This window comes from Balaenoptera ricei, chromosome 10, assembly GCF_028023285.1.
Source record: "Balaenoptera ricei isolate mBalRic1 chromosome 10, mBalRic1.hap2, whole genome shotgun sequence".
Taxonomy (NCBI): domain Eukaryota; kingdom Metazoa; phylum Chordata; class Mammalia; order Artiodactyla; family Balaenopteridae; genus Balaenoptera; species Balaenoptera ricei.
This window is the reverse complement of record NC_082648.1, coordinates 68,734,133-68,746,750: the sequence shown is the minus strand read 5'-3', so window position 1 is coordinate 68,746,750 and position 12,618 is coordinate 68,734,133. Positions and strand designations below refer to the sequence as shown.

Genomic DNA, 12,618 nt, shown 5'->3' with positions numbered 1-12,618 from the left:
TTTCTTCTGAAGATTCCCCCCTTTTCTATAAATAGCAACACCATTCTTCTAGTTGAAGACCAAAATTCTTAAAGTCATGCTTGAGTCTATGCTTTTGGTCACATATCACGTCTAATCCATTGAAAGAATATGACCAATTCTCACAACCTTCACTGCTAACACCCTGGTCCAAGCCAGCATTATCATCCACCTGGATTATTTAAAAGCCTCTACAACTCATCTTTTTAATTTTATCCTTTACTCCTACAGTCTGGCTTTTACAAGAAAGCAGAGGGATGCGTTGAAAATGTGAGATCATGCCACTCCTCTGCTCAGCACCTTCATAGGGTCCCCATCTTACCCAGAGTCAAAGCCAAAGTCCTGCAATGATCTCAAGAACCCACATCATCTCAAGAACTCATATCATCCTTCCACCTACACCCACTCCCATCTTCTTGCTGTAGCCTATTCAATTCTAGCTACAACGGGTGGCTTTAAAAATCCTATACCCACTTGTGTCTCCCAGTTTTTGATTTTTCTGTTTCCTCTGTCAAGTAAACACATAATTTATGCTTTCATTCTGGGTTTGGCTCAATGTTTTCTTTGTATAATCAATTCCCCTAGTATATGCTTGACCCAAATACTGCATGTGACATCTTATACTGAAAAAATTTTCATTGTCTCTCTGAAATTCAAATTTACCTGGGTAGGTGAAAAATTCGGGAGATGGATGATGGTGAGAGTTGCACAAAAATGTGAATATACTAGTGCCACTGAACTGTACAGTTAAATATGATTAAAATAGTATGTTTTATATTATGACTTTTACCACAATAAACAAAATTTTTTTTAATTAAAAAAAAAATAAAGTGCATTCCAAAGGAAAAAAAATTTTAACTGGGTACCCTGTATTTCATCTGGCAACTCTAACTGTGGGGAAGTGGGAAGGAAAAATGGATGCTGAGCAGGCAAGCAAAAATTGTCCACTATGGGTAGTTAAGAAGGGCTTTACACAGACCACCAGGATCATGAGATGAACAGGTTGCCAGCAAATGTTTACAGGTAACTTCCCTGTTCAAAAACCTTTGATGACTCTCTGTCATTCTGTTTAGTACCCAAAGTTCATGCTATTTCATATGAAAAGCTAAGGACATCTTAATGTATGCTGGCCCTCCCTTTCAGGTCTCATATCCTCCCATTTCCCCACAGCACGTCTTTTGCTCTGCACACAGGACTACTCATAATCCCCCTGCAGAGAATGCCTCCCTGCCTTTGCTCATGTTGTTTCCCCTTCCTGGAATAACTACCCGCTCCCTTATTTTACTTGAAATATAATTGCTTACCTTCAAAAACCCAACTCAAAGAGTGTCACAAAAGGTATCTTCTTTCTGCTCCCATAACACAAATATGTAAGCAAAACATAACTCTATGATAATATTTCATTGCAGTACTTAATAACTGTTTGTGTGTCACTTCTCTGCTTGATGAAAATTTCCTTAATGTTGGGAATGTATCATCATATTTTTTAAAAATCCTAAAACCTAATTTCTTCCATTTGGCACATAGTAGGTGCTCAATAAATAATTATTGATTGAATCAAAATATATAATTAAAACATTTTATCATCTGAGCCTTTATTGCCTTTGAAAACTAGTAATTTAAGTGTATACTTCTACACTTTAAAAGAAAAAAAATTGAAGTCTTTATAAACTTATGTTAAGAAATAACTTCTTGGTATAACACCAAAAGCACATAAAGGAAAAAAATGATAAATTGGACTTCATTAAAATTAAAAACACTTTCAAACAGCCCCATCAGGAAAGTAAAAAAGATAATTGAAATACTGGAAAGAACTATTTGTAAGTCATATATCTGACAAAGGACTTGTATCCAAAATATATATAAGCAATTCTTATACCTCAATAACAAAAAGACAAATAACCCAATTAGTAAATGGGCAAATACTTTGAATGGACATTTCGCCAAAGGAAATACACAAAAGGTCAATAGGCATAAGAAAAGATGCTCAACATAATTAGTCATTAGGAATTGCAAATCAAAACCACAAGGAGATTTCACTTCATACCCACAAGAGTGACTATAATAAAAAGACAAGTTTTGGTGAGGATGTGGGGTATTGGAACTCTCGTGATTGCTGGTGGGAATGTAAAATGGGGCAACCACTTTGGGAAATATTTCTTCAAAATGTTAAACATAGAATTATCATATGATCCAGCAATTCTTCTCCTAGGAATCTCCTAGGAGTTCCACAAGAACTGAAAACGTATGTCCACACAAAGGCTTGTACACAAATGTTCACAGGAGCATTATTCACAGTAGTCAAAAGGTGGAAACCATTGAAATGTCTATTAAGTGATGAATATATAAATTATATGTAGAATATTCACATGGTAAAATACTATTCAGCAATAAAAGATGTGAAATACTGATAATATGCCACAACATGAATGACTCTCAGAAACATTATGTTCAGTGAATAAAGCCAATCACAAAAGACTATTCTGTGATTCCATTTATGTGAAAGGTACATAATATGCAAATCTATATTGAAAGAAAGTAGATTAGTGGCTGCCTGGGGCTGGGGCTGGGGGTCTGCTGTTAGGGGACTGCTAATGGGTATGAGGTTTCTATTAGAGGTAATGAGAATATTCTCAAATTAGATTACATGGATAGTTGCACAACTCTTTAAGTATTCTAAACACCGTTGACATTTACACTTGAAATGGGTGAACTTTATGGTATGTAAATTAGATCTCGATAAAGCTATTTAAAATAAGCATTGGGTTTTCCTTTAATTCACTCATTTGCCCTTTATGTTAAAGTGCCACAATTTATTTTAAAGGTAGACCAAGATAATAATGATTTGGAACAAAGTTATATATTCTTTTTCTAAGGTATACACCACAGGTTTAAGATGACCTTTCCACTCCGAAATTATGAAAACATATATTAAGCTCAGCACAAAATATATTTAAGGTGATTTGAACAGATGAAATATTACACATTTTTAAACATATAATGTCAATAAGCACTTCAGAGAAAAATTGACTGTTCAAAAATTTTCCATGGGTAGTACTAAATTCCAAAGTAGCATAAGGACTATGCAGTACACATCTGTTACTTAAAGAAATTGAAGAGGTTAACATTTTGAAAGTGTTTTATTTTTGTTGTCTGATTACTGTTTATATTTACTTAAATTTCTCTTACCTTGAGCCCATTAAAAAATTTGCAACTTTTAGACAAGATTTTAATGGACTTCAGGTGCACAGATTTGGAAAAATCATTTTTCTAATTAGAAAATTAACATCATTCAGTTGCACTGAACAAATATTTGTAGAATTTATACACGTGTGTGTGTGTGTGTACTGTTGTATGTATATTCATATAGCTATACACACACACACTACATTCTTGTTACTTGTCAATACCATCCAGCATGTATTATTTTATCGTTTTGATTTTTATGTTCTGATTAAAAGTAATATGGTAGGGGGCTTCCCTGGTGGTGCAGTGGTTGAGAATCTGCCTGCCAATGCAGGGGACACGGGTTCGAGCCCTGGTCTGGGAAGATCCCACATGCCATGGAGCAACTAAGCCCGTGTGCCACAACTACTGAGCCTGTGCTCTAGAGCCCGTGAGCCACAACTACTGAACCCACATGCCGCAACTACGGAAGCTTACGCGCCTACAGCCCGTGCTCCACAACAAGAGAAGCCACTGCAATGAGAAGCCCGCGCACTGCAACGAAGAGTAGCCCCCGCTGTCCGCAACTAGAGAAAGCCCACGCGCAGCAACGAACACCCAACACAGCCAAAAATAAATAAATAAAATAAATAAATGTATATAAAAAAAAAAAAGTAATATGATAAAGGGTAGATGAAATGACCTGGGAGTTCAAAGTTCTGCATTTTAATTCAAATCAACTTCGTGTAATTACCTAAGTCTCAGTTTCTCCAAAGTTCTTAAGGACTCAAATCTTAAATGTAATTTTTCAACGACATAAAACATTTTTCACTACAAAAATGTATTTTCTAATGATTTTTGTATTTTCTAATGATTTTTTTAGTTTCTAAAAATTGCCATTTTTTAGTTGATTAGAGGAAATTCTCAATGTGAGGAGGCAGAAATTCTATTAAAGCTTAAGGTTGCCTCATTACTTGTAAGTGGTGTACAGAGTTTGAAGATATTTGCTATTATTACAGAAATCCTGTAATATCATACCTTAGTTATCCCAAATTTGGACATAATTGATTGGCAATTCACTCTAGCCTTTCTCCCTAAACCAGTTCTCAATTGCTGTCTAATGAATATAAAAAGGCTTTTCCCGGTTCAATGTATAGATAATGGTATCTTATATAAATGTCACTATCAATGATTTGGGGTTTTGTGTTCATAAAAACTGTCTGAAATGTTGGTTTTTTTATTAGCTTCACAATACTACTGCTCTGCATTGTATGTGGTGTTGCACGCCCCAACGGAGGGGTTTAACTTTGGAAAGGCAGTTCCCTTTCACTAAGAGCAATTGCTAGGCATGCTCTCAGCTCTCATCCCTCTGCAAGCAATCAATCCCAGCAGCAAGGGGAATCAAGACTGAAGGAGCAACTGGTCAACGGATCTTTGATCCTCTCCAACATCTCTTACACCTTTTACTAGATAATAAGAAGTTTGGCATCTGCAATGCAAAAGTTCAGTAGTATTTTCGAAGTACTAACTCTGCAGATCCAACTGGTATCTTAAGATGCTATCTTAAGACTAACTCTATCTTTCTCTGCCCTTTTAATTTTGATTTGTCCAACTGTTTCTCCACGTGTTAGGTAACTGGACTTACCAATACCTCTTGCCATTTGTTTGCTTTCCCATTCTCTCTATTTTATCTTTCTCACTGCTTTTGTGATGCTTTCTATACTCCTCCTTTTATCCTACAGTCAGTTTTGTCTAATATGATATTTGCATTCCAAAATATCATGAGTTATGCAAAATTGCAAAATAAAAAACACAGGGCTTATGGGGGAAAGGGGTTTGCAGTACAACACTAAAACCTTTATCAATGACTTTTAAAAGAAATAGAATACTATTTCTAGTATTTCTAATACTAAAAATAGTAGCACAGTTTTACACATGTTAAATGGTTAAGGATTGCATAACTGCTGTGATAAATTTAACTCTTTACTTTGAAAAAGGTCTGAAGTTTGCTGATCACAGTGGGTGTCAGAAGGGTTATAGCTGTGAGCTATTGTGAAGTGGTGGAAGGAGGAGTATCTAAAATCAGACAGGTGTAACACAGATATGGATGGGCTGACTCAAAGCGCTTGATGAAGTGTAAGGTTGGTGTTACATGTTTGAGGAAAGTGCATGTGTGCATTTTGTATATTCCTACACTGATCGATTCAGCTATGTCTGGTTTTCTGTGTCTAGCCAGTGATTATCAGGAATGAGATTGTACATAAGAAAACACAAAAGTTACATTATGTTCAAATTGTTTCTTAATGTATCTATCATGCTAGAATGAATCCATATTTTCCAAACAAGCATTCTAGCAGAATTGATAGTACTTTTTTTGCTTTTTCTCAGTACTTTCCTATTTCTGGGTTATTGTGATCTTTTTCTCTTAGCACTTATTTCTCCCCAGTTCCTGCACTGTCTTCACCACAAAATTTCTCCAGTGCAGCTAGGCTGTAGGTCATCCTTCTGAAGACATGGGTTACCCTGGTTTCCAGGCAGCCCCTTCAAAAAGAGGAAAAATCAGTCTCAAAGTATTTAAACTCTTCAGCCCCTTTCCTGTGGATTGTGTGCACTCATGACTTTTATGTTGATAGCAATATAGAAAGCAAGACTTTTCTGTGCTATACCTTTGTTCCAGCTAGGTCAGATTCACAGCAGGAATAACTGTCTTTAAAAGAAAAGTGTAAGTTTTCTTTTACTGAGAGTCATTGAAAATAACACTTGCAAATTCACAAAGGATCTTGAATAAAAATAGAAAATATTGCATAGTTTCTGTGCCCTTATTTATTATTTAATAATAATATGCTGTGTTACATAAATATATTATTTATTTATAATAAATTTTATATGTAATTGATTAAATATCGCTGCCATTTATTGAATGTTTATGATATATCCATGTTTTGTGCTAAACTGTGTATAATGTAGCGTATATAATAGCTTCCAGTTCAGTTCAAATGCATCTATTAACCTATTTGAAAATTACTGATCTACCTTTATATTTTAATGTCAATTAAGAGTTTTCTCAGAAACTTAGTTTCCCTCCAAAGCTAGTTCTGTTAGAGTTCTTATTTCTCAGTATGAAATCTTTATGTCTCATATCTTTAAGTTCATGAATTTTAAATTAAAGATGAAGAAAGGGCTTCCCTGGTGGCGCAGCGGTTGAGGGTCTGTCTGCCAATGCAGGGGACACGGGTTCGAGCCCTGGTCTGGGAGGATCCCACATGCCGCGGAGCAACTAGGCCCGTGAGCCACAACTGCTGAGCCTGCGCGTCTGGAGCCTGTGCTCCGCAACAAGAGAGGCCGCGATAATGAGAGGCCCGCGCACCGCGATGAAGAGTGGCCCCCGCTTGCCGCAACTGGAGAAAGCCCTTGCACAGAAACGAAGACCCAACACAGCCATAAATAAATAAATAAAAATTAAAAAAAAAAAAAAAGATGAAGAAAATTCTAAGTGCAGTTTCTTTCTCTTTTCCTGCAGCGTTTGTCCAATGGTTCTATAGATTCAACTGATGAAACAAGTCAAATAGTTGAACTACAAGAATTGCTTGAAAAACAAAACTACGAAATGGCCCAAATGAAAGAACGTTTAGCAGCCCTTTCTTCCCGAGTGGGAGAGGTGGAACAGGAAGCAGAGACAGCAAGAAAGGATCTCATTAAAACAGAAGAAATGAACACTAAGTATCAAAGGGACATCAGGGAGGTAAGTGATTCACAACACTTTCAGTCTTTGCTTCCTGAATGCTGTCTCTGAGCTGTTTTTCCATAATTTCCCTTAATGGCATATACTCTTTACCTTTTCTCAAAAGACAGTAAATCAGTATGCATTATATTAGTTACGAAACTTGTTCACTAAGGCAAAAATAGTTTACTTCATCACCCCTTTAAATATGTATGGAAAGAAAATGTTGGTATCAAATCTCAGAAGTAATAAAAACTACAGGTTTTTAAATGAATTTTTAAATGTTTTAAGCTGTTAACTTTAAATAACCCTAGATTCGGGTACGAATAATGAATTGCTATACTCTTAGCAGATGGGAATACTCAAAGACATTACTTTAAAAATATCCCTCTTATTTTGGTTTTCTGTCTGTGAATGTGAAAGTACATGTGTGAAAGTGGGAACCTTTCTTTCTCTATATGTTCAGTTCTTACTAAACATCACTTCATCTATTTGAAAAAGTGAGTAAAGTTATGACAAAAATTACAAGGAGATGTCTTATTTGTGATATTGCCGAATCATCTTACCAGCTAAGGTGAAAAGTTTAGAATCTTTTCACTGTTATCACTCTATTTAATTAAAAAGAAAATTATCTATATTTATGAAAATTTTATTTTGTGACTTTTTGCCTTTTCCATTTTTACATGTTCTTTTAAATCATTTTATTTTCTTTTATCTTTTGTACATCATTAACTAGCTGTTATTGGAGTGGACTCTATGTATCCAATTCTTTTCTTCCCATTCTCCTTTGAGCCCATTTTATCATACTTTTGCCTTCACGGTCCCATCAAAACTGTTCTTATCCAGTTTGACCTCCATGTTGCTGAATCCAGGAGACACTTCTCAGTCCTTTGAAGCACTTGATCTAATTACCACTTCCTGGTGTATTTCTTCAGTTGCTAATAGCACACTACACTGTTCCTGATTTTCCTTCATTTTTACTTGCTACCCCCATCTCAGGCTCCTTTACTGGCTCTACTTCTCATCCCCAACCGTGGAATGCCTTCCCTCCTTAATTTGCCTTAACTCCCCTGGTAAATTCATGCCGTTTCATGGCTCCAAAAACTACCCATGGTCTTATGATTCCCAATTTATATCTCCACCTTATCCATCTCTCCTGATTTCCAGATGCCTGTATCTAGATCTCTAATGGGTTTCTCAAAATTAACATTCTCAAGACTGTTTTCCCGATATTCCCCCCCAAGAAGCCAGACTTACTTGCAGTCTTACATATCTCAGCTGATGGCAACTCCATTATTGGTGCTCAGACCAAAAACCTTGGAACTGTCCTTGGTACCTCTCTTTCACTCACACACGGCATTTGCTTCATCCATAAATCTTATTACTTCCAACTTCAAAATATCTCCGTCCTGTGACCTCTTCACACACTCTTCACGGCTCTGCCTTATTTCACACAACCACCATCTCCCACTGGATTATTCTAAGAGTCTATACTCAACACAGCAGCCTCAGTAACCTGTTGCAGTATAAGTCAGATCAAGTCACTTTCTCCTTAAAACTCTTCAATGGCTACCTATTCTACTTACAGTAAAATCAAAGTCCTTGCAGTGGTCAGCAACCATGTACAATCTCTACTCCCACCCTCTGACCTCTGGGAACTCATCTACTACTCTTGCACTTTAATCCACTCAGTTCAGTTACTGTGGCCTCTTAAGCAAGCCAGATCTATTCTGTTGCATTTTCTTTTCCTTCTGCCTTTTACTCAAATGTCTTAGTGAAGTGTTCCCTAACCATGGTATTTACACATATACACGCTCCTTCTTCTTTCATTTTTTAAAAATCTCACAGAATTACTGCCATCTGACACAGTACGTACTTTGCTGATTTACTTGTTTGTCATATGCTTCCCTCTCCACTGTATATAAAGATTCATAAGAGCTGGGGTTTTTTGTTTTGTCTAGTTTTGTTCACTGCTCTATTTTAATCACGTACACAACTACTGAGTATAGAGTAGGCACTCAAAAGCTCTTGTTGAAAGGATGGATATTTATGGGTGTTAGGTGTAAACATCAAAAGGCATGGATGAAATCAGAATATGTCCCCAAACAATGCCTACTATCTCAGAGTAAGGTAGATGATCCATGAAGTGGTTGTGTCACCGCACAGAAAATGATACACCTTTTTATGATGTTAACGTTCAGGAATGCATCTCTCATCTTCACTCCTCCCACAACCCAAACTCAGAGAATTTATAAAGTAGATGAAGTTTAACCCCTCTTCTATATTACTGTTAAGGAACACTAAGATTTTTGACTAGTAAACCACCAGGGCCATTTCTTGAGCTTTTGCTCATTTTCTATTTCTTCATTCTCTTAGTCCCACAGATTTAGCTGTTTTTCTTTCACTTAACACTCACCTACTCTATTAATGCTTGTTTAATCCAGTGTCATTTGCAGGTAGAGCCCAGTATCTCCAGCTCTCCCTTTCTTATGACCTAAGTAAAAATAACCCTTTGATTCTAATAGTCTTTGGATGTAGGTGACAAAAAGCTAAGTCAGATTTAAAATGTCAATCATCTATATGATGCCAAATTTTTTTTTTTTTAATTAGGAATACCTTCTCATAGGTAAGGTGTTCTGCTTTCACCAGGAATTCTTTTTTTCTTTTCAATTTATTTATTTATTTGTTTTCATTTTTGGCTGCGTTGGGTCTTCTTTGCTGTGCGTGGGCTTTCTCTAGTTGCGGTGAGCGGGGGCTACTCTTCGTTGTGGTGCGCAGGCTTCTCATTGCGATGGCTTCTCTTGTTGTGGAGCACGGGCTCTAGGCACGCGGGCTTCAGTAGTTGTGGCTCGCAGGCTCTAGAGTGCAGGCTCAGTAGTTGTGGCGCACGAGCTTAGTTGCTCCACAGCATGTGGGATCTTCCCGGACCAGGGATGGAACCTGTGTCCCCTGCATTGGCGGGTGGATTCTTAACCACTGCACCACCAGGGAAGCCCCCTCACCAGGCCCTCACCAGGCCCCTCTTTTACAATATAACTACTCTTATCAGCTCTATAAGTTCTGGGTAGTTATATCTTAGAAGAGTTTCACGAGAAAGGAATATTTCTCATCATTCACCTTTGCAGGGGCTTGCAAACACAAATGTTTTCAAAGCCAGGCAAACAATATAAATGTGTGAAGTGCCAGGTGCAACAGTAGGAAGTGATAGGGTTAATGAGACCTGGACAAGGAGCCTGTACTCTGTCTGCCTTTCTAGATGCATCGTGTATGTGTGTGTGTGTGTGTGTGTGTGTGTGTGTGTGTGTGTGTGTGTATTAAGCACACTGTGAAGGCCAAATAAAATATTTCCCATAAGATTCAGGATGCAGGCCATGGGACCCTGGTTTATATTTAATTTCTTTGATTCCTTCTGTCCTATAGGGAAGGTACTTGTAATTGTCCCATTTTTCTCAGGTGATGTAAAGTAATTTGTCCAAGGCCTATCCATTATTCTCCCCAACACACCACCTTCCCCACCCCCCAGCACCAGGAAGACTGGAGGACTACCCCAGCTTCAAAATCTGTGCTTCTTCCACTATGAGCAGCTTCCAAAATCAACAAGATGCAATCATTTACTCAGTGATAGCAACTATCATAAAAAATGCAGCTGCACTGTAACTGCTTCCTAAATAATCAGTCTTTTGGTCTTTTCAATAAGCAAGAAAATGTGAAAATCACATCCTTTAAAAAGGTATCACATAACACTGAAAACTCCAGACTTCGCTTTTATGTATTCTTGAGCTGTGGTCACAACAAAGTCTACTAGATTGCATGATTTTAAGTAGAAAAAGCAAACAAGGTGATTCTCCTTGCTACCCCTATAGCACTGCTAACACAGGATGATTTATATATGATATAAGCAATAACTATTTGTTGAATTAATTAGGAAAAAAATAGAGAATAGGAAAAAACTGACCATATAGTTAAAAACTGAAATGCCTTTTGCTGTGCATGTGCATAGTCTAATATATCTGAAACAAATTGTGTAAGTATATTTCATTAATGGTTTCAGAATATATTTTTGCAATTATTCTTTGTCAAGAAATAAATCTATTCAAAATTTACTTTTTTTTTTTTAAGCCAGGGTGATGATTACATCTGTTTAATTTCTTGTATGTTTACACAGTTTACTTTTGTTTGAAGTTTTGTCTTAAGCGCTCCTTAAATTGACTGTGACTTCTTGGAGTTAGGGTTAAAGCTTGGCACAGTACCCAGACTAGAAAATATAGTCAGTCTCATTACGGAGGCTTAGTTTACCTCTCCACTCTTTTTTTTTTTTAATTGGGGTATAGTTGTTTTACAATGGTGTGTTAGTTTCTGCTGTACAATGAAGTGAAACAGCTATATGTATACACATATCCCCTCCCTCTTGGACCTCCCCCCCATCCCACCCCTCTAGGTAACCACAGGGCACAGAGCTGAGCTCCCTGTGCTATATGGCAGGTTCCCACTAGCTGTCTGTTTTACACATGGTAGTGTATATATGTCAATCCCAATCTGCCAATTCATCCGACCCCCCTTCTCCCCTGCCCCATGTCCACACGTCTGTTCTCCACGTCTGCATCTCTATTCCTGCCCTGCAAATAGGTTCATCTGTACCATTTTTCTAGATTCCACATATATGCGTTAATATACGATATTTGTTCCACTCTAATCAAGAAGGCTACTAATCGGGTATTTGGATACTAATATCTCATTAAATATATTGATATGCAAAGAGTTAGAATTTTCTGTGAAGTATTTCAGTTATATTTTGTTTTGTGAATAAAAACAGCTTATCACTCCAACTTCTTATTCTTAAACATTCTTTGAATGTTCACTATGTGATTATATGAGTGAATACATATCAATTTTGTCTTTTCTATTATCTGAAACATGGAGTTATATTTTTCACTTTACTAGCTCTAAGTTACTATAGAATTATATTTATTTGATATAATGAAATCCAGTTTTAACATAAACTTCAAGTTAAGAGAAAATTAATCCTTTACACAGTTTTTCGCCTTTTTTTAGGCAGCAGTTTTCAGGAACTAGAGAAAGCTTTCTTTTTTAAAATTTCCAAGTAACACACAGCGAAAAGATACTTCTCCAACTTGTAAATTCAAATTTTATTTTTGGCAACACAGCCTGCAGTTATAAATTGAATCTCCCATATGAATCACTGAATTAAAAATGAAATACCAAAGTCACATCCAACGACTCCTATATGTAATATATGCCATAGTCAAATCAGCTAATTATAGGCATAATAGTAAGAAAAAATAATATATAAATAATAATAAAAAGCTATTATTTATTTAGTGTGTATTGTACATGGTAATAAAAATGAATAATGATAAAAAAGGAGCTAGAATTTACTGAGTGTATATTGTACATAAGACATCATGCAAAGCACTTAAAATATATCACAACAATGTCATGTATTAACATCCCAAACAAAAACTGAAAAAAAAAGAAAAGAAAAAAGAAAGAAGATGAAGTTTAGAAAAGCTAAGCAGTGTTTACCCATAACAGGGTTAATAAGTATCAAAAACTAGGATTTAAAGCAAGTATGTACTACTTCGTGCTCATGTTCTAAAGAAACATGTGTATGCCTTTAACTGAATTTATGGCTATTATAATTTTGTAAGACGTTTATATATGTAGGCTAAATTTAGAATTTTTTCTTGGGCTAC

General features: G+C 36.3%; 1 protein-coding gene across 1 annotated transcript in view; it reads left to right on the top strand.

Annotated features, from left to right (window-relative positions):
- PPFIA2 (PTPRF interacting protein alpha 2) overlaps window positions 1-12,618 on the top strand; it is a 405,353-nt gene that overhangs the window by 285,889 nt on the left and 106,846 nt on the right. Inside the window, exon 7 of the mRNA XM_059936601.1 lies at window positions 6,704-6,925. Coding sequence (XP_059792584.1) covers window positions 6,704-6,925 — 222 coding nt within the window. The remainder of the gene's footprint in view (window positions 1-6,703; window positions 6,926-12,618) is intronic.